A 23,246-nucleotide genomic window follows, 5' to 3' on the forward strand; every position below is an offset into this window, starting at 1 on the left:
CTTCGGCCATTGTTGGTTCAAACTGAAATCAAGGCAAAAAAATGTTTGATTACTGCAAGAAGAGGACTAAAATGAGAATGATTGGAACAAGATGAAACACAGACGTGGATCCATACATGCAGAGACTATAACTATAGTTATAGATGTTACCATCCACCCAGCAAGTAGTATAATTAAATGAAAATAATTTTGTTCGGGGGAAAATGGTCCCATCGTATTTAATAAATATCTCTTTTGCTAACAATTATATCTGTTTAGATATTATGAATCGAAGCACCCAAACTGTAATTTTCTCTCATAAAAGGGTCTCTCCAGTTTTGCTCTTTCATCTTGCTTCTTTCTTCATTATTAAATACTGACTTAAACATAAAAGAATATCTCAAAATACAAGCTCTAGTGTCCACCCCTCTCACTTTGCAACAAAATTATAAAACTTGTGACCTGAGAAATTAATAATGAAACTTTGGGATTACATAGTCAAATATGCTTACTTTCTTTGCTATTTAACATTAATTGAGGTGAGGTGAATAAAGCAGGAGATTTTATGGTGAAATTTTGGGTTTAGGAAACTGTGAAGAAATGAAATGGCAAAGGAGAAGAAGATTTGAAGAAACAGAAAGGAAGCAAATAGGGGGTACAGCCAGCTCATTTGGAATTTTCCTATTCCATTAACCTTTGGGTTAGTTTTCAATATATAAAGAAAGCACAACTTTCAATTTTGGATGGCGCTGGAATTATATATTCCTTTATGGTAAGTGGGGTTCATGTTTTTTATTTGTTTATTACTACGAATATTATATATCATCAATCAAACATTATTTTAATATTTGTGATGTTTTTCTTGTTGTTATGTGAGATAAATTGATTCAACTATTAATAAATTTATATTTTGATTATTAACTTTTAAAAAAATTATTTAAAATTTTTTATTTAAGTCACTGAATAATTTAAAGTTTTTTTATTTAAGTCATTAAGTTGTTACATTTTTTTTAAGTTTGGCTAGTGAGCTCCAAACGACAATTTAATTATCAGTATGGTAGATCAATATCTATCAACGAGTAAAAGATTATAAATTCGACTCAAATTAATTTAATAGTCAGTGTCAGAGATTAAAGAAAACTATTTAAATGTGTAATGCTTGTGATTATTTTTGAAATTTGTGGTTTTTTAAAGGTGGGTATTGAGATTAATGTAAAAGTTTAAATACAATAATTTTTTAGTCTTTCTTAGATTAGAGAGGCAAAAAGAATAGAGATTGACAAATATGACTTCCAATCATAACACTAATGGTGATGAAGTCTGTTTTATTATTTTTATTTTGGGGTAAATATTAAAATTATTCATAAATATTGATGTAATGTGTAATTTGATAATAAATTTTGATTCGATGTAATTATACAATTGAAGCTTTAATTATAGTTCAAATGTATATATAAAATTTTAATTTTAATTCAATCGTATACATTTACAAAAATTAAAATATTAATCAATTTTTTTATTAAATAAATATAATTATTTATGCATCCATGTAGACGCAAATGTTAATACATATATTACCCGTAGAGTCTAAATAATATTTTAAAGATGTCACCACCTACCCACCTACCTGCAGTTTTCAACGTATTTTTCTTGAATGGCACTACATGACGTGATGCTGTGAACAAAGAACAAGAAGTTGGTCAGAATTTTAAATTGAATTTATTATATTACATTTAATCACAAGTTTTTTAATACAAATAACTAGAATTATTACATCAGCTAATCTTATTATTATTATCATTGAATGTTATTGTCCAAACAAGGATAGCTCAAATATAATTTATTCAACTTCTTATAATATATTAGGGCTCCTCTAAATGCTCATTTGCCTCCGATGAGTAGAGTTGAATAAAAAGACCTAAAAAATTGAAAATTGATTTGACTCGAGGTGATTAGAACAGCATGCAAGTTAACAAATCACAACCGCCCAAAACCAAACCAAATTCTTTTTTTTTTCAAAAAAAATCACTCGGTTGAAGTTAAATTGAATATTTTATTTCTATTTGAGTTGGAATTAAGTTCGTAATTTAATTTAACAAGATAAAATAATGTAATATATATTACTAAACTCAAATTTAATTAGATTGATAGTTCAAACTCAGTTTAATAATTATCGAATCGAATTTAAATTTTTTTTAGTTGAATTCAGTTAACATATGAACATTAATATCTTATTTAAGCCTCTCTCGCCAATATAATTTAGCTTCGATTTTTTCTTTTTGGTAACTTGGAAACAATTATTATCATGTCTATGATTATATATAATTATAATTGTCACTATCCATTACTATTATACTATACTCTTAATAATAATATTTTCTTTTATTGATGAGTCTTGTTAATTATATTTGTCATTAATTTTTTTATACAATATTAAGAATAGAAATAAAATAACATGGTTCGAATTCGTGTCAAAGAAGTGTATGATAAAAGCTTTAACCATCGCTCCATACTATTAGTGTGGAACTTTGATGACGAAAATCTTGAACACATGAACAACAATTTGAACAGAGAAAAGAAGCAATAGGACAAGGCTCCACTATCTTTAAGGTTCTATTCACCACCTACTCGAGGATACATAAACCCCAGTGACTATGTGCGTTTTATATTAACGAAAATAGTCTGATAAGGACTAAACAGAGTATAATAAGAAAATCAATTTTTATATAGAATAATCTAAGAATGGTAGAAAGAATTTTTATAAGAATTCAAGAGACATAACATTCAATAGGTGTGTTTTTTTTTAATAATCATATCTTCAAAAGATACATAATTATTCAATTAATATATTCAAATAATATTACTTGAATAGTTATAATTTTGTCAGAAAAATCAAGTGATATAACTTTTCATATTTAATAGATTTAATTTATTATTATGAATAGTTATACTTTTGATCAATAACCAAAAAATATAATTTCTGATTAATTACACTCTTTCATTTATAATTATTGGGACACTATAAATATTTGATAATTTTCCATCACATACAAGTCAAGACATATTTGCTATTAATAGCCTTAAAATATACATATATTTATTAGGAAAGGGTCAATTATTATTATTATTATTATTATTATTATTATTAAGGATAAATATCAAATTTATACATGAACTTTGGTTAATGTTCAATTTGATACATAAATTTTGATTTGGTGCAATTATCCATATGAAACTTGAATTGTGGTTCATATATATATATATATGAAACTTTGATTTTCATTCAATTGTATACATTTAAATAAATTAATACATATATATTTATATTGAATTATTATAATTATTTGTATATGCAATATATAAAAAATCAGATGAGAAGTTGCCTACAAAAGAAAAAGTAAATATTTTTGGACTTAATATCAGGGGTGACTGCAAATGTGGCACAGAGAGCTGTTGAGGAGTTACAAAATCACTTATTTTTCGGCTTTAATTTTGCAAAGACATGTGGTCATAGGGATGTGTTGTGATTAGGCTATCGTGGAGTTGAATGGAAAATCATTACTTATATCATCATCAATATTGCTTACATCTATTTGATTAGGAGTGCATTTTAGTTACTTTAATATACATAAAATTGTTTATTGTTGGAAATTTTGATTACTTCTTTCCATATTTTGTTTCATGTCATGTTTAAGGAAATAATTTTGATTGGACTAATAATATTATAAGATTGAAATATTCTTTCAAAATGCAGAGTTGTAAGATTAAATTAGAGTTTATCATGAGTTGAGTTTAAGTATAATATTAATTCATTTTATAGTCAAAATATAAGTTTAAAATTTTACTTTAAGTTCGTCCAAATTTGTATATAGTTAACTCATGTCAATTTTAGACCCGCCATACTATTTTTTAAAAAATTAAAATATATTTGAATTATTTCTAACTTAATATTTAATAATTATGTATATATTTTTATTGAAATTTTATATATAGTCATCTTAACATTATAACAGTACATAAATTTATTTTTTATTTGTTACAAATTACATAACATATAAAAAATAATGTAATATAAAATATTGCAAACTAAAAAATTAGGTCGGCCCAAACTTACAGTTTAAATGTTCAATCTCAAGCCCAACCTATATTTTAAGCGGACTTTTTTTTTTTTTGCTGGAGCCTATTTTTTAAACGTAATATATTTACTTAAACCCTCACAAATTTTGAATAAGCCTTTGGACTTGACGAAAAACCCTATCCATAAACAGATCTAGACTGAACTAAATTTACTACATTCTTTCCCTTTTATTTCCCTATTATTTTGGGTTAATAGTACATATCTATTAAGACTTTATTGCTCCTATAGGGATGATTATATATTAAAGTTAGACAATGATCGTACAAAGCTATTTTATTCATAGCAAGTCAAGAAATTGTCAATCCATACAATCGTATGCTTTTTCAAAATCTACTTTAAAAGATAGCACCTCCCCTTCTTCGCTTTTTTGAATATAGTCCACAACTTCGTTTTCACTAAAGCACAATCCAGAATCTAACAATCTGAAATAAAAGCAAAATTGACCTTCATTGATGGTCCTGAATGAAGCTTTGAATCTATCTAGTCAAAAATTTTCGGTATAGTAAAAATTTTTAACATCAAATAAATAATAAAATAGGGTGGGCATCAATAAATAAATAAATAAAATCTGAATTTTACTGTATGGACAAGTCTATTGAGAAAATTTTTTTAAAAAATGATATTTTAGCATATATATGGGTTAAAGTACTTAGGAAGTCCCTCTAACATTAAATGAATCAATTTAGTCCATATACTATTAAAAAAATATAAATAAGTTCAAATTGTAACGGAGTTAACATTCACTATAGCACGTTTAACATTAACATAGTTAAATATTTTCAATGCATTTTAGACAATAAATGCTAACTCTGTTACAATTTAACCTTATTTGATCTATTTTAATAGTATAGGGACTAAATTGACCGAGGGGGTTATTTGATAAGTCCCTATAATACAGGGACTTCTCAATTCTCAAGTACTTTCAACATTATATATGTATTTCAATCTTATTTTGGAATGAAATTGAACAATTGAAAAAGGTTAGAGTTCAAAAACATTATACAGTCCCGATGATTGTCACAGATTTTCATCTAGTAATAGTCGTAGAATAGTTGCCGATCAAGAAGTTGAAGCAATTGTTGTGAGATCTCTAGTGAGTTCAAAAATTCTCTTCTGAAAATGGTGGCTATCATGTAATTAGCAGTATATTATTTCAATTTTGGTGAGAATTGTATTCTCACTTAAACGCTTAATGCCATTTGCTTAATACTTTGTGTGTGTGATCTTTTGATCTGTTCATAGACAGAACTTTTCATGGTGGCTAAGTTTCTTAGGGGATAAATTATTAGTAGTATTATTTGTTTCTGCAGTGAAATTGTGATGCCTGTATTTTAAACTGTGAGGTATTTCCGTATTTGATGATGTAGTGGAGTTTTGGTAGATTTAAGTGCTCGTTTGCTGTACTAAGTTGAAATTGAATGAATGCTGGCCTCATCCAATGTCCAAAACTTGATGACTTCAACATTTTGATGCCTTAATTTGAGAAGACTAGGTTAGAGTACTATAAAACTTTCTAAGAATGCTGATGAGGCATAGATCTAGTGATATAATATAATTGCAATTGATAGTATGGTAGTCTAAATGCTTTAGTAAGAGAGGAAGATTATGTCATGCTACTCCATTCTCGGTTTAAATCAGTGCTCTATATGAAGAAAGGTTGATGGGTGTTAGTTCTTTTGATGTCTTGTCTTTGATGGATGTTTGAAAAATGATTCAGTTGATATTCATAATGTCTATCACTACAGTTTCCCCTTTATGTATAATATGACTGCTAGTTTGTCGGTCTTCGTATATTATATTCCTTTTTCTTATTGTTTTCAACACGATAACAACTGAGTTACTAGTTATTTTACTTGATTTTGTCATGGCATTTCAAAGATGACCTTAAGGACCTCAAAAGCACCATCTTCACAATCAAAGATGTGCTTCTTGATGTCGAAGAGCAATCCATGACCAGCACTCTCATCAAAGATTGGCTTGAAAAGTTAAAAGATGCATTTTATGATGGCGATGATTGGCTCGATGATTTTTGTTGAAGGTTGGTAAGCATGTAGCAAAGAAGCAGACAACAAGCAGGTCATGAAGATTGACCCATGCAGAAGCTGCTGCAGCAAGCACAACTGTTCCTTTTTTGTTCATTTTGTAACCTTAAGTTGATGTAATGTATTTTAGTTCATTTTGAACTATGTTAGATTAATGAATGATGTAATTAGATGATGAATGAGCTGTAAACTCAGCTTTGTCCATGCTTACAAGTTTTGTTTTTCAAGTTTCAATGTATAAGTGGTAGTAGGTAGCAATTAGGTGACCACATACCGATTTTGATAAGCAAATTACTTGATTTATGTATTGGCATTATGCCATTGATCAAAATGAATGAAATCCATCAGTTTTTTGTTCTATTACACTTCACTTTCTTTGCTTTCTTTTCTCTTCTTTTCTTTTCATTTTCTCTCGATTTCTTTTGTTTCTTCAGCAAGCATCGAGCCTTGCAGCTCAAGCCATAAGCTGAACTTGTCTGTTCTTTGTTCCTAACACCAACAATTTTTCTACTGAAGTTTTGCGGAAAGATCTACTGAGCAGGAGCAAGCTAATGAAAGATGCCTTTTCTTTTCAAGCTCAAACCAATTTGCTTATGGTTCCAAAATGGGTCATCTAATTAAGGCCAGGATGTTCAACTTGGTAGAGTGTGACCGTCCCATTAAAACCTATTTCATAACTAAGAAGAGGCAGCGAACACACTCTTTTGTGAGTAAAAATGAAATAATATGGAGGGAAGATGATAAAGCAGCTTTTCTAGAACACATATTAGAGTTCCAAAGTGAAGAGAAGGTTTATGTGATTCCGATTGTGGAGTTTGGAGGGTTAGGGATGACTACATTAGTACAGTTTGCCAATGAAGTGATCAATGATCATTTTAAGTTGAGGATATGTAAAGATTCCAAACTGATCATCTCGGAAGCGATCTTAAATCGGGCAAATTAGAGAGATAAAGAAATTGCAACCCACTCCGGAAGATGCCGACACTTTGGAATTTTTGCCTGCGATAGGGAGCGTAGGTTACAATGCCATGGACAGATTACAACTCCACTTTCTATATAGTTTCAAAAATTACTCGGGGGCAGAAGGCAATGGGAGCCACAACTCCCCTTACCCCTCCCCCTTCCAAATTTGGGAAATTCTCATTAAGCCTTCAATTTTTTGAAAATTTTAATTAAACTCCTCAATCTTTTTAAAATTTTCACTAAGCCCTTTAATAGTTTTATATGTTTTAATTCGACCCTTTTTTTTTAACTTCTCATTAGGTTCTTTAAAATTTTTGAAAAATTTAATTCCACATTTCGCTACCTTTCGTCTCTGATAGCTTTAGTTTATTTGAATGCTTGGAATTAGGCTTTCACATTGTTACATGGTTGAAAATTACTTGTATTTTGATAAGGAAAACAATGAGAAAAATAACAATTAGATGCTTGGAATATTGGCTTGTGCCATGATAGGCCTTTATAAGGTGTTATTCAACTTGTAATTTGATGTGTGCCAACATAAGCATCAACAGACAAGTCATGTATATACAGCCAGGACATCGACATCTTTTGGAAGCATCATAATTGAACAATGTGAAATACCGTCTAAAACAATTATTGTCTCATAATCAATTGTGCATCCCTGCATTTGAATACTGTTTGGAACATTAAAAATGTGTTTTTTCCTGAGTTGGTACATATTATGCAACAAGGAAAATAAAGAACACAATTAAGATGTTCACGCAGTTCTAAACTCGTCCTACGTCTGCAGGGCTTTGCCCAAAAATGAATCCACTATGAACTTCATAGTACAAAGAAATGTTTTAAGCTTAACCCCTCAAACACTTGATGCAATCTCACTTTTGTACAATTAAGTAAATTCTCTCCCAACTCATTTTAGCTATGCAAGTGAAAATTCACATTCAACACTCAGATGGTTTTCCTACTATGAATCAAGCTCTTAATAAGCTCCATGTAAAGTGGAATAATAAATTTTCAAATGCAATATGTCTGGCAAATGTCATGCTTGAACAACGACTCTTCCAAAAGCATCAATGAACCTGAAAATTATAAATGCCAACATAGAATATGTTATAAATCCCATTATTATCAGCCTTATATTTGCACATATGTGTGTTTAGTATATTGCTGTTGATATATAAATAATGAAACATTTTATCAACTTCATCCTCACCACCAAATATTCTGAAGCATCTTCCTTTTTTTCCTGTTTGGACCTTCAATAACAAATCTGTTTGGAATTCCAAACAGCTAAAAGAGTGCCCTGCATCAACGAATATTATGAATTTGAATACCTCCAAAAGCCTGTCAATAGCAGTGGTACCATCTAAGATAGTAATCAGTTGGCATATATTAAGAGAAAACATAAATATATATAAAGATACAATAGGTAAGTGCTTAAATGAAGAAAGCAGAGCATATAGTCCAACCATTTTGAAGGCTTCATAGGCCTCTCTCTCCACATCAATGATTTTTTAGAATTAAATTAGTAGAAGCAATTGTCAAGTTATTATTATGATTTAAAAATAAAAAGCAAATAGATAAATTAGAACCTCTTTTTATGCATATAAAATGATTGAAATTCACTAATGCCTTTATCCAATGCCTTACTGCACAAATCAGCAAAAATATTATGAAAGATGATAAGTAAAAAGTAGGATGAAAACAAAGGGATTTTAACAAGGAAATTAACAGTATCCAACTTCAATGAAAAATGGCATCAGACCCCTGACTTGGAGATTCAATATACCACTCTTTATTTTTCTTCAAAAAAAGATAAGGTCATCAAAATAAATAAATAACAAAGACAGACCAACCTGATTCACAAAATGCAGGGGATGTGAGCAATCTTTTGCCAATCAGCGCCAATGTCCTTCTGACATCTTTCCTCCAACTGAGGAACTTCATGTATGTGTAAATGCTCCAAACTGGTTAGGCAACGCATCTCATCCGGAAGAGATGTTAAATTGGGCAAATAAGAGAGATGAAGCTCTTGCAGATTTGTTAGATGTTGAAGCCACTCCGGAAGATGTCGACACTTTGCAATATTTTCCAGACACAGAGAACGTAGGCTTGTATGATCTTGGAATATTTGGATGCCAGCTCCAGATAACTCCAGCTCCTTACAGTCCTTTACTTCAAACTCTTCAAGGAAAGTGAGATGTTGGAACACAGGAAGCAGTGACCTCAATCCATTGCAGTTCTGAATTTTTAATGTTTTCAATTGAACAAGATGTTGAAGCCCAATGGGGAGAGACACCAGCTTTGGAATATTATCAATCTTCGAAAAAGAGAGATTCTTAAGGGGTTCCCATTGCATGCCCTCTAAATCAACCTCCTTGCAATCACTTATTGTTAAGAATTTGAGGCTGGTGAGATGTTGCAGGCACTCATCTAGCGTGTGAGTGTCCAACCCCTCAATGTTGTGTACATGGAAAGATTTCAATTTGGAGAGCGGAAGAGAAGAGGTTGAAGTTGATGGGGCCTTAGCATTGATGTTCATCTTGATAATCTGCTTTAACGGCCTTGAACTGGTATTCGACAACATTAGATCTTCATCGAGTGATGGATACAGTGCCATTAAAGTCAAAGGGCAATTTTTAATACCTAAAGAGGAAAGACAAGGAAATGCCATGGTTGATGTTCCCATAACTGTTGTGTCGTCCTCGTTGGAATCATCATCGATTGGTTTTGTCGTCCTCCACCAACTCTTCATATTCGGACAGTCCCAGAGCCAAAGTTGCTTAAGTGATGGGAAGAATGATTGTGGTTCTCCTTGACTTCCTTTTGGGCTATTATCATCAATTGGTTTTGTCGTCCTCCACCAACTCTTCATATTCGGACAGTCCCAGAGCCAAAGATGCTTAAGTGATGGGAAGAATGATTGTGGTTCTCCTTGACTTCCTTTTGGGCTATTATCATCCATGTACTCCAGCTTAGTACAACCATGTATCTCCAGCCCTTTAAGACAAGGAAATTGCGCAAAGGATGGGATTTGTTTGAAATTACCCCGATATATTCTCATATAAACGAGATTTGTGAGCAAAGAAAGCCAACTTGGAAACTTGGCATCACCTCTCCATCCTACAATACAGAGCTCCTTGAGATTAGGATGGGGCTGGAGGTCTTCAAGTGACTTCTCATCATCACCATTACCACAGGCCCATGCTAATTCCAACGATCTCAAATGTTGCTTCTCTTTCAAATTAGCAGCCTTAAACTTCTCTTTTGCATTTTTTACGGATCCCAATTTTGTTATTTGTAGACGTCCCCTTAAGTTGTTAAGCAGTCTCAATTCACTTAGATCTGCACCGCCATGGGACCCATCTTTATCCACTACAAACATGCTTAACGTCTCAAGTGAAGTCAGCTTCCCTATTCCACGTGGCATATGAGTTAAACTACGACAAGAATAACACGCGAGATGGGTAAGATTCACCAATTTTTCAATCTTCTTTGGCAATTCTTGAAGCCTGCAACACTCATCAAGTTTCAGCGCTAGCAAATTCTGAATCTTGCAAATACTCTTTGGGAGAATCTCAAGACCGCTATTATAAGAAAGATCAAGGTACCTCAAATGTTTCAACTTACAAATGGAGCGTAAAATCTTTTGAACACCTATAGAATCCAATTTCAATACACGCAAGCTTCTACAATTTGCAATTATCAAATCCCAAGTTTCATAGCTGAAATCTAGACTTATTTTGTCTTGAAAATGTAACAAGGTTCGCAACTTCTTTCCCTTAAACAAAGGAATTAATGAAGGTTTAATTGATATGTGGCGACATTTTTCACCAACATCGCTTGCAATTTTATTTGAATCTACAATACTACTCTCCATCCCTGCTACTGATTCAGCTAGATCATGCGTTAAATCATGCATTTTACATCTCATTTCTTCCATCAAGTCTCCTTCTATATCTTGAAAGAAACTTGTTTCGACTAAAGCTTTAAAATACCCAAATCCGATCTCCTCGAGAGATTGACTTTGATTCAATTGCTTTATGAAACCCTGTGCAATCCAAAATTGAACAAGCGCTTGTACTTTAATTTTGTAATCTTTTGGATACAATCGGCAATAAGCAAAGCAATGCTTCAAATGAGACGGGAGATGATCATAACTCAATTTCAGTATCGGTAGAATTTCTCCTTCAATTTGTGATATTTTAGCGAGTTCATTTTCTTTGAAAGAATGCCACTCATTTGCAGTTTTCTTCAAAGATAATGTACCAGCTATCGTCCTTATGGCTAAGGGAACCCCACCACACCTTTCAGAAATCTGTCTCCCTACTTCCACAAAGGCTGAATTTGTTGAGTCTGCATATCCTTGCTCAAATGCTATCTTTTTGAACAAAGACCAAGCATCATCATCAGACAAGCCTTTCAGTTTCAAAACATGGGATTGACATTTATTAGTTATCTCCGCTACCCTTAGAGATCGAGTAGTTACTATTATCCTACTCCCTTTAGCCCCACCCATCAATAACTTCTTTAGCCTAGACCACTTTTCTGGGTCCTCATTCCAAATGTCATCCAAAACAAGCAAATATTTTTTCCCATCAATTTTATCTCGAAGTTGTTTTTGCAATTGATCCATTTCAAGATTTTGATCAGGTGCATGATGAGTCACAGATTTGATAATGTTTGCTACAATAGCTTTCACATCAAAATCATCTGAAACACACGCAAACATCGTTAAGTCAAAATGATTTTTGACCATTTCATGGTTATAGACAAGTTGGGCCAAAGTAGTCTTCCCTAACCCACCAAACCCCACAATTGGAATGATATAAACATTTTCTTCACTTTGAAACTCCAACACGAGTTTTAGAAGAGCTGCTTTATCATCATCCCGCCCTATTATGTCATCTTCACGCTCAAAAGAGTGCGTTTGCTGTCTTCTTTTAGTCATGAAAGAGGTTTCCGCGGGGCGATCACGCGGAACGAAGCCAAAAGTGTTGGCCTCACTTTCAATTGAAGCCAATCTCGCCTTAATGGCCTTCATTTTCCGACCCATTTTGAGACCATAAGCAAATTGGTTTGAGGTTGAGAAGAAAAGGCGTACCTCTTTCGTCAGCTTGTTCACACCCGATACATCTTTCCGCAAAGCTTCAGTAGAGAAATCATCGAGCAAGTCGTCGGCATCACAAAGTACATCTTTCAGCTCTTCAAGCCAAACTTTGACGAGATTGTCGGTCACCGATTTCTCTTCAGCGCCAAGAAGCACAGCTTTGATTTGACAGACAGTGCGTTTGAGGTCGTGGATGTCATGTTTTAGATTCCACCACAGCCCAACTTGAGAAAAAGCACGAGAGCTCAACTTAATAATGAGCTCTGCAGCAATGTCGGAAGCAATTGTTTCGGCCATTGTTGGTTCAAACAGAAATCAAGGCAAAAAGGGTTTGATTAGTGAAAGAGGACTAAAATGAGAATGATCCCAGCAAGATGAAACACAGATGTGGATCCATCCACCCACCCAGTAGTATAATTAAATAAAAAGTAATGCTGATTGGTGGGAAATGGTCCCTCCATGTTTACTGTTTGACACAAATTTCTCAATGGAGACAAAGTTGGGACGATGAGAAATTTCCCAATGCTCTGCACAATGTGGAACCGTACAAATAATTGAAATTAATGAAAAAGCTATGAAAGAAAAGAGAAAAAGGAAACAAATCCCATGGAATCCACAAGGTGTTTTGATTGGCGCCCATGCATTCAAGTCTTTCTAAACTTCTTCCCACTTACTTTGTGTAATTGAGTGAGTATCAATACTCGGTTTTAACTTAAATTCAATATTTTATTTTTGAGTTTTATTTCGGTTGAATATATAAAATAAAAATTCAATAAAACTCATTCGCTATTAAAATCAAATATTATTAAATTCGAATCAGATTAAATCAATAATTTAAACATAACTTAATGATTACTAAATCAAATTTAAATTTTTTTCGAATCGAATTCAATTAATAACTTACGAATGATTATCATGTCCTCCTTGTGAAAACTAAAGTGGTTGACAATGCTAGCACAATCTGTTTCAAAAATAACATTATCGGCTTTAAGAAATTGAGCAAGTCGATAACCATTGATGAGGGCATCTAATTCCGCTTTAATAGTGATTTTTTATTCTCATTTTATCGGTATATTTACATTTGAATTCAAATATATATTCTACAATTAACTTTAATCTCAATGTTACAATACTTAACCTCACTAAATTACTTGTTTAACTTGATTATGATAAATTTATAGAAAGAACAATCACGAAACAAATGTAGATGCACTATGTTTAAAGTATTATTAATGGAAATTTTATAATTTTGAAAAATAAAAGTATAATAATTTTTTTGGCATTCTAACTTTATAAAATAATTATTTTAGCTCTCTATTTATTTTCCTTCTCTTTTAGTCTTTGAACTTATATTTTTTTGTCAAACCATCCAAAATGCGTAAAAAAGTTAATGTTTGATAACTTTTTTGACATGACATATAGGTGGATTACCACGTGTAAGTCACGTTAGCAATTAATTATTTTTAAAAAAATTAAAAAAATATTTTCTTATAATTTTTTTAATTTTTAAAATATTTTTTTGATTTTTTAATTTTTTTTAAAAATAATTAATTGCTTATGTGACATATACGTGGTAATCCGCGTATATGTCACATCAGCAAGATCAACATACGTTAATTTTTCACTCATTTTGGAGTGATTTGATAAAAATTATAAGTTTAAGAACTAAAAGAAATAAAAAATTAAATGGAGAGTTTATATAACTTTTTCTGAAAAGTTGGAGACCAAAAGAATCATTATGGCTAAAAAATAGTTGTTTTTCTTCTTCTTCTTTTTATTGGTAATTTTTAGTGCTAAAATGAAGATGGTGTGGAACAGTTTCTAATATTATTATTGTTATATATGTTTTCGATCTCATTAGAGCTAATCTCACTGTCTATATAAAGAGAGAGCCTAAATATAATTTGTTTAGCTTCTATTAAACATGTTAGTGCTCCTTTGTATGATCATTTACCTCCCGTGAGTAGGGTTGAGTAAATAAAATAAAATAATTGAAAATCAATCTAAATCAATGTGTTTAGACGGTTTATGGAATACAAATTAAAAAATCAAAATTATCCAAAACCGAATCAAATTCTATTCTTTATTTAATTTATAAATTATTTTTTATAATATAAAAATAAATCTTTTATATTTAAAAATAATGAAAATAAATATATATTAAAACTATTATATAAAAGTATTTGATTTTTTATTTACTTATAAAATTTTAAAAAATATCTATGAAAAAAACTTTGAAAATTTGTCAAAATGACAGTAAAATAAAGTTTTTTTATTAAAATAATTATAAAAATTTATAATAAATAATCGAGCTAAACTAAATTATAATGGATGAATAAAATACAATCGAATTAATCTAGTATCACTTGATTTTATTGCACCAAACTAGACATAAAAGATTTTTTTAAAAAATTTAAACTGCAATGAGATTGTTTTTCTCACTATAACCTTCTAGAGGTGTTATATAAGTACATATCATATCATAATTATAAATTTAATTATTTAATTATTTTAAAAATAAATATATTACAAATTAATATTTATATAATGATATATTAAATACATGTAAATTTATTATCATAAATATATTTTTAATTATTATTTAATATAAATAATTTTATTATATTTTATTATTTTCATTTATATAAAATATAGAATTTTGAGTTTATAATAATTTCCAAAAATATATAATTTTCATAATCAAATTTTATATGAATTAAATCTAAATAAGTAGATATGTAATAATAAATCAAAAATTAATAAAAAATATATTTATTAATAAAATTATTATTTACCATGATTGCAAATTTAGTATATATTATATTATTTAATGTTAAATATGATCTTTCATTTTAAAAATATAATTTAACATCCTTAATAATCAATTTAAGGTGAAAACAATCTCTGGTTCCTTTTAATTTTGATATCAAGTAAATTGGTCCTTCTAAAAAATTTAGAGCAATTTTATCATTGTTAATTTCAAAATTGAGAAACTAAAGATAATTAATCACAATGTTAATATTTTTGTCATCTGTACACATTTTTATTGGTATAATAACAACTTTAGCCCCAAAAGTTTACACATTTTGTCAATTTAGTTCTAGTTTAACAAAATCAAATTGCAACATTTACACATTATGTATGTTGCACATTATGTATGAACTGAGCTTGTTATTATACTAATCAAAATTATATATGAGTGACAAAAATATTAACATTATTGTTAATTGTCCTTAGTTCACTTTTAAAATTGATAGGAATTAAATTGTTCTATTTTTTTAAAAGGGCCAATTTGCAAAATATTGAATTTAAGAGGTATCGAAGAGGTATTTTTATCCATTTTTAACCTCACCTCACTACTACAATTGTTATCGAATCCAAATATATATCCAACACTGATTATTATCACATCACTACAATATTCAATCTTACTATTACAACAACTAATTTCACCACCAATGTTATTTTTAATTTCACTAGAATTGATCCAATTATACATCCAAAGAAAACTATAAAAAACTTATTTAGACATAAATTGAAAAATAAATTTTATTATTTGACACAGTAAAAATATAATTACTTGCTTGATTTATACATTTGTCCAATAGTAATGTAACCCATTCAATTTGGTCAGATTGAAGGTTATTCTTTGATAAGATATTGTTATTATTTGCTTTGGGCAAACTTAATACAACTTGATTTACTCTTTATTAATTAAAAAAATTATTTATATTTAATTATAAAAATGTGTAAATATTATTAAAATATCAATTTTTAATATTAAATGAATAGTGAAATAGGGTCAACTTATAAAGGTTAAAGTATTTAGGAAGTCCCTATATTATAGACTATATCAAAATAGTCTCTCAATTATTAAACAGATCAAATTTATTCTTGTATTATTAAAAAAGAATCAAATTATATCAAATTGTAACAGAAATAACATTTACTATAACAAATTTAACATTAACAGAGTTAACAATTTTCAATACATTTTTGATGCAATAAATGGTACCTTTGTTGTAATTTGGTTTTATTTTATCCTTTTTAATAGTATAGAGACTAAACTGACCATTTAATAATAGAGGGACTAATTTGATGTAGTCCCGATAATACAGGTATTTTCACCCTTATTTATGTCCTTGAATCTTATTTTGGATGAAATTGAACAATTGAAAAAGATAAGAGCTGAAAAAGGTAAAAATAAATGAAATTAGAACATTAAATTGTAATCATATACAAAAGATTCTTAGGTATGAGTAGGAATATGGATGCCAAACATATCGTAAGATGAAGCTTCAATTTTGGTTTGCTGACAATCTTCTTTTTGGGAAGTCACAGCAATTACATCTAGCGATGATTGTCAAAATATTATACTAACAAATTAGGCATAATCACTTATTTAGCTCTCCAACTTTACAATAAAAAATTATTTTAGCCCTTCATTTAAAATTTTATCTCTTTTAGTTCTTAAACTTGCATTGTTTATCTATTTTATCTATTTTAGGGTGATTTGATAAATAATACAAGTTTAAGGACTAAATTGATTTTTCACAAAGTTAAATATAATAGAAAATTTTTAAAAAAATCAAAATATTTATATTTTATTTCATATTTGTTTAAGTTCGGCCTCGTCCAAAATATAAACTTAAAAAGTCTGTTCGTAAACTGCTAACTCAAACTCATTTTAAATCCACTCATTCTATTTTTAAAAAAATTAAAATGTATTTATATTATTTTTAAATTAATATTTAATAATTTTATATTTTTATTAAAATTTTATATATAGTCATCTTAACATTAATAGTTTTATTTTTATAGTTTTATTAAAATTAAAACCTTGACCAGGACAACATCAGTATTTGAATTTAGTTTCATATTTATTTAATTTGGTTAGCACGTATTAATAGTTTTCATATTCTCTTTAATTTTTGTTTTTTTTTTGGGATTGTTTAAATTTTAAAATTTTAGATATTTTTATGTTCATATTTTCTTTTATAAATATATAGGGGTAAGCTCTCACTAATTTTTTCAAGCTTTTAGGAGTTCCTTCTATTGAAGCAATATCATGAGCGAATCTATAATCAATATATATGAGAAAGAAAAAAAATATAAAATAAAAATTAAAAATAGACTTGGACACTTATGAATATTAAATTTATAATAAGTTCAAGTAAAATGGCTAAAATATTCAAACTATCGTCTAACTCATGCTATGAAAAGAAAATCACAATTAAAAAAAATTGTATACTTCGATAAAAGTCACAATTTATTTTTAATCATGCCTGTTCGCAACTAAACCGCTATAATGTAACTACATGTTCCTACAAATCTCGCGCTAGTCGACTTTGCCCTATGATCCATTAGTCAAGGGTATTTATCCGATTGATTTGTCGGTTTTGCCTTTTTTATACTTTAAGTAAATGTGTACGAAGTGTGTGAGTTCCAAATTATATTGTAACAAAAATTGAAAATACCTCACAAGACTGAAAATTTATTCTTCAATATAGAAACTAATGCACAACGAAAATAAAGTTGGTAAATTAGTGGGAGATAAAAGAAGGGTATAGATGTTTTGTAAGAAGCTAAAAAGGGTTGTAATTGTTGCAGGGTAATTGAATGAAGCTAAGCTAAGCATTCATTACTCTTGGAATTGCTCAATGGGTATTGCGTGAAGCCCTTAAATTAAATGATAGTCCACGTAATAAAATAAGAACAGAAATTTAAAACCTAAATTGACAGCTACAAAAATGAAATACTTATATTCACTATAAATTTGAAACTTAGTCTTTATACTTATATTTATAGGAATTTAATTCTTCTACTTTTCAGAGTTTAAGTTTCAAGTCAAATTGTTAATACTGTTAATTTTTTTTGTTGAATTTGTTAGTGTGACAGTTTAAAATAAAAAAAAAATTTAATTACTTGGTAGCCATGTAACTGAGAATATGTCATTTTAATGAACCTGAATTTAATAAAATAATTTTAACAGTATTAACAGTTGGACTTGAATTTTGAAATTTAAAAAATATAAGGACTAAATTCTTAAAAATAAAAATATACAAACTAAATTCTAAACTTACAAAAAAAAATATAGGACTTGGGGGATTTTAATTTAGTTATAGTAAATAGGGGGAAATAAAAAGAAAAAAAAAAGACAATTAATATGTGAACAAAATCTAAATGTTTGTAATTTCTAGATAATTGTGTGATTAATAGAAATTATTTTTCCATATATTAAGGTTAAATTTTTTTCAGAATTTTTATAGTAGAATATAAACCTTGTTTCTTCAATTCTTGCATTTTCGATTAAGGTCACTTAGCAATACAATTTTAGAGATTAAAAAAGTTACATTTCCATGTAATGTTTCTCGAGAAATTTTTTTTCTTTTTCAAATTTTCATTAATTTAATCTAACTTTAGATAAATCATTTTTTAATGCAATCCAATTTGATTTAAATACACAAACATATAATTATAATTCGATTTGATCTGTATAGTTTAAAAAATTACTTAGGGGCAAAACAGGTTAGCTACCACCCGCCTTTGTTTTTCTACTCATAAAACCTATTTTTCTTTCTTCTTCTTATTCACTCCATGTGTCTTCTCTTTTCAGTTTACAGATTTATTTGTGAGTATTTTTATTGTCTTCACAAGTTGTGATGGATAGATGACGGTGCCTATCATCATTTGAAAACACCATCGACCACCGACAGTTTCTTTTAAAAAGTAGGTAGCTCTTCGTTGACTTCTTAATATGTTTATGTTTTGAGAGTTTCAATGAAAACACCATTCTTTTTTCTTTTAACATAGTCTGTTTTAGCTCCTTAACCTGCTATGGATGGTGAGAACGACAAAAATGCAGTCACCATTTTTAGGTCTGTTGACGAAAAAGTTTGTCAATCTGATGAAGCATGCTGAAGATGGTATCCTTGACCTAAATAAGGCTGCAGAAACATTGGAGGTAATGACATACTAGTGAGCTTATGTATCATTGGGTGTTTGTTGAGTATTTTTTTCATGTTACTTAAAGGGTTCTTTTGTCCTTTATTTTTCCCTGTAAATGTTGTAACAGGTGCAGAAGAGGAGGATATATGATATAACAAATGTCTTGCAGGGCATTCCTTCATTTGAATACTGTTTGGAACCGGAAAAAAACATAAATGTGTTTGAGTACAAGAGCGAAAGATGCTTAAGTGATGGGAAGAATGATTGTGGTTCTCCTTGACTTCCTTTTGGGCTATTATCATCCATGTACTCCAGCTTAGTACAATCATTTATCCGCAGCCTTTCAAGACAAGGAAATTGCGCAAAGGATGGGATTTGTTTGAAATTACCCCGATGTATTGTCATAGAAACGAGATTTGTGAGCAAAGAAAGCCAAATTGGAAACTTGGCATCACCCCTTCATCCTCGAATCCAGAGCTTCTTGAGATTAGGATGGGGCTGGAGATCTTCAAGTGACTTCTCATCATCATCTTCATCAACATTCCATTCTAAAAGCAACGATCTCAAATGTTGCTTCTCTTTCAAATTAGCAGCCTTAAACTTCTCTTTTGCATTTTTTACGAATCCCAAATTTGTTATTCTTAACTCTCCCCTTAAGTTGTTAAGCAGTCTCAATTCACTTAGATCTGCACCGCCATGGGACCCATCTTTATCCACTACAAACCTGCTTAACGTTTCAAGTGAAGTCAGCTTCCCTATTCCACGTGGCATATGAGTTAAGTCATCACATTCTTCACACCCAAGATGGGAAAGATTCACCAATTTTTCAATTTTGTTTGGCAATTCTTGAAGCCGATAACAAAAGTCAAGTTTCAGCGCTAGCAAATTCTGAATCTCGCAAATACTCTTCGGGAGAATCTTAATATTGCCATGGGAAGAAAGATCAAGGTACCACAAATGTTTCAACTTACAAATGGAGGGTGAAATCTTTTGAATACCCATAGAATTCAATTTCAATACACGCAAGCATCTACAATTTGCAATTATCAAATCCCAAGTTTCATAACTGAAATCTTGACTTAATCCGTGTTGAAAATGTAACAAGGTTCGCAACTTCTTTCCCTTAAACAAAGGAATTAATGAAGGTTTAATTGATATGTGGCGACATTTTTCACCAACATCACTTGCAATTTTATTTGAATCGACAATACTACTCTCCATCCCTGCTACTGATTCAGCTAGATCATGCATTAAATCATGCATTTTACATCTCATTTCTTCCATCAAGTCTCCTTCTACCTCTTGAAAGAAACTTCTTTCAACTAAAGCTTTAAAATACCCAAACCCGATCTCCTCGAGAGATTGACTTTGATTCAATTGCTTTATGAAACCCTGTGCAATCCAAAATTGAACAAGCGCTTGTACTTCAATTCTGTAATCTTTTGGATACAATCGGCAATAAGCAAAGCAATGCTTCAAATGAGACGGGAGATGATCATAACTCAATTTCAGTATAGGTAGAAGTTCTCCTTCAATTTGTGATATTTTAGCAAGTTCATTTTCTTTGAAAGAATGCCACTCATTTGCAGTTTTCTTCAAAGATAATGTACCAGCTATCGTCCTTATGGCTAAGGAAATTGTCCCTCCATGTTTACTGTTTGACACAAATTTCTGAATGGAGAGAAAGTTGGGATGATGAGAAATTTCTCAATGCCCTGCACAATGTGGAGCCGTACAAATAAAATAATTGAAATGAATGAAAAAGCTATGAAAGAAAAGAGAAAAAGGAGACATCCCATGGAATCCAAGGTGTTTTGATTGAAGTCTTTCTAAACCTTCTTCCCACTTACTTGCTATTAATTTTTTTTTATATTAATGGGTATGTTAATTATATTTGCTATTAATTTTTTATATAATATTAAGAGTGGGGATGGAGGTAATATTATTTGAATCCGTGTCAAACAAGCATTGACAAGAATTTTAACCACCGTTCCTTGCAAGTCAAGACATATTTGTTATTAATAGTAGTAGCATTTTATTTTTCTTTTAAATATACATACATTTATTAAGAAAGGATAGAAGCTTTTGATTTGTTTATTATTAGGGAAAAATTTAAATTTATACATGAATTTTAGTTCAATGAGTAATTTGATACATAAATTTTGATGTGGTATAATTTCCACATAAAACTTGTATTGTGGGTCATATATATACACGTGAAACTTAAATTCTGATTCAACTGTACACATGTAAAAAAATGCATGCATATATATATTTACATTGGATTAATATAATCGTTTGTCTATGCAATATATCAAAGTAAAATGTAAGAGGTTGATTTGACACGTCTCAAAACATTGTCATAGCTTGGATGGTCATTCTTGACAAGTTGCCTATTATTGGCGAAGCCTAGATTCCTAAAATGGTAAATTTTTAATTTAGACGTTTTATAATTTATAAACTTTTAAATTAATAATGATAAAATTATAATATAATTCTCTAAAAAAATTATAAAAATTAATTTAACTTTATAAAAATTATAAAGATATACTACTATAAAAATATATAATTTAATTCGGAACTAAAAGTTTTTTTTTAGCTCGGTTACTATTGCCTAGAAAGGAAAAACTAATTTCGTTTTGGACACAACATGTGGAGAGATATTGGGTTTATGTCAGCTCCATGGGAATGTATTTGATTGGAATTGAAGGAAAAATCATTACTTATACCATCATGAAGATTGCTTCCACTGCTCATATCTATTTAATTATTTTAATGCACATAAAATTGTTGATTGTGAGTTGGATGATTTTGGTTTGCTTATTTAAGATATTTTATTTTTAAATATATTCTTAGTTATTTATTTTACATATATATGCATTTTTAATTTAATATATTTAATAATGATTTTTTATATATATAAAAAAACGACCCAGAGGTCACTATCTCATTTTAAGTTGCATCATAAATTACAATGTTATGGATACCGCTAGGATAATCCATCTCAAAAGATAAATTACAACACTTGGAAAGAGCCCAATTATAAAGAGAATCGGCTAATTTGTTACAACCACGTTTCACCCAGTTGACCTCGGAGAAACAAAAGAATCAAGCATCTTGTGAGCTCCTTGATGTAGTGATCAAGGATCATTATGTCCTCACTGTAAAAACTAAAGTGGTTGACAATGCTAGCACAATTTGTTTCAAAAAGAACATTATCAACATCAAGAAATTGAGCAAGCCGAAAATCATATGAAAGAGATTTGTGAGCAAAGAAAGCCAACTTGGAAACTTGGCATCAACCCTCCATCCTCGAATACAGAGCTCCTTGAGATTAGGATGGGGTTGGACTTCAAGTGATTTATCATCACCACCACCATCATCATCATTCCATTGTAAAACCAACAATCTCAGATGTTGCTTCTCTTTCAAATTAGAAGCCTTAAACTTTTCTTTTGCATTTTTTACGAATGCCAAATTTGTTATTATTAACTCTCCCCTTATGTTGTTAAGCAGTCTCAATTCACTTAGATCTGCACCACCATGGGACCCATCTTTATCCACTACAAACATGCTTAACATCTCAAGTGAAGTCAGCTTCCCTATTCCACGTGGCATATGAGTTAAACTACTACAATGTTCACACGCAAGATGGGTAAGATTCACCAATTTTTCAATCTTCTTTGGCAATTCTTTAAGCTCAATACAGCAGTCAAGTTTCAGCGCTAGCAAATTCTGAATCTTGCAAATACTCTTTGGGAGAATCTTAAGATCTTCGTTGTAAGAAAGATCAAGGTACCTCAAATGTTTCAACTTGTAAATGGAGGGTGAAATCATCTGAATACCTAACAAATTAGTCAATTTCAATACACGCAAGCATCTACAATTTGCAATTATCAAATCCCAAGTTTCATAGCTGAAATCTTGACTTATTATGTCTTCAAAAATTATATTACAAATTAAATATATTACAAATTAATATTTATATAATGATATATTAAATACATGTAAATTTATTATCATAAATATACTTTTAATTATTATTTAATATAAATAATTTTATTAT

General features: G+C 29.8%; 2 protein-coding genes across 4 annotated transcripts; both read right to left on the reverse strand.

Moving 5' to 3' along the window:
• Positions 1 to 7,763: 7,763 nt before the first annotated feature.
• On the reverse strand, positions 7,764 to 12,669 carry LOC107934590 (putative disease resistance protein RGA1). 3 transcript variants are annotated; one of them, XM_016867059.2, is made up of 3 exons: positions 8,979 to 12,669; positions 8,336 to 8,425; positions 7,764 to 8,201 (listed from the first exon to the last, which is right to left on the reverse strand). In XM_016867059.2, exon 1 carries the CDS (start codon positions 12,527 to 12,529, stop codon positions 8,984 to 8,986), a length of 3,546 nt encoding a protein of 1,181 aa, XP_016722548.2. In that variant the 5' UTR covers positions 12,530 to 12,669; the 3' UTR covers positions 7,764 to 8,201; positions 8,336 to 8,425; positions 8,979 to 8,983. The 3 variants fall into 3 exon arrangements, with proteins under 3 accessions (XP_016722548.2, XP_040961141.1, XP_016722547.2); XM_041105207.1 differs by having other exon boundaries at positions 8,336 to 8,771; XM_016867058.2 differs by having other exon boundaries at positions 8,336 to 12,669.
• Positions 12,670 to 19,639: 6,970 nt separating this feature from the next.
• Positions 19,640 to 23,017, reverse strand: LOC107934579 (disease resistance protein RGA2). The gene is made up of 2 exons (XM_016867040.1): positions 22,484 to 23,017; positions 19,640 to 20,851 (listed from the first exon to the last, which is right to left on the reverse strand). Exons 1-2 carry the CDS (start codon positions 23,015 to 23,017, stop codon positions 19,640 to 19,642), a joined length of 1,746 nt encoding a protein of 581 aa, XP_016722529.1.
• Positions 23,018 to 23,246: the final 229 nt, after the last annotated feature.

The sequence above is a fragment of the Gossypium hirsutum genome, chromosome D11 (genome assembly GCF_007990345.1).
Source record: "Gossypium hirsutum isolate 1008001.06 chromosome D11, Gossypium_hirsutum_v2.1, whole genome shotgun sequence".
Lineage (NCBI taxonomy): Eukaryota > Viridiplantae > Streptophyta > Magnoliopsida > Malvales > Malvaceae > Gossypium > Gossypium hirsutum.

Excerpts from the sequence above, each read along its gene's own strand:
- LOC107934590 (XM_016867059.2), bottom strand. The coding sequence starts at position 12,529 with ATGGCCGAAACAATTGCTTCCGACATTGCTGCAGAGCTCATTATTAAG.
- LOC107934579 (XM_016867040.1), bottom strand. The coding sequence starts at position 23,017 with ATGATTTCACCCTCCATTTACAAGTTGAAACATTTGAGGTACCTTGAT. Across the intron at positions 20,852-22,483 it reads TCTGTATTCGAGGATGGAGG|AAATTTGTGTCAAACAGTAA; the intron begins GTTGATGCCAAG and ends CTCTCCATTCAG.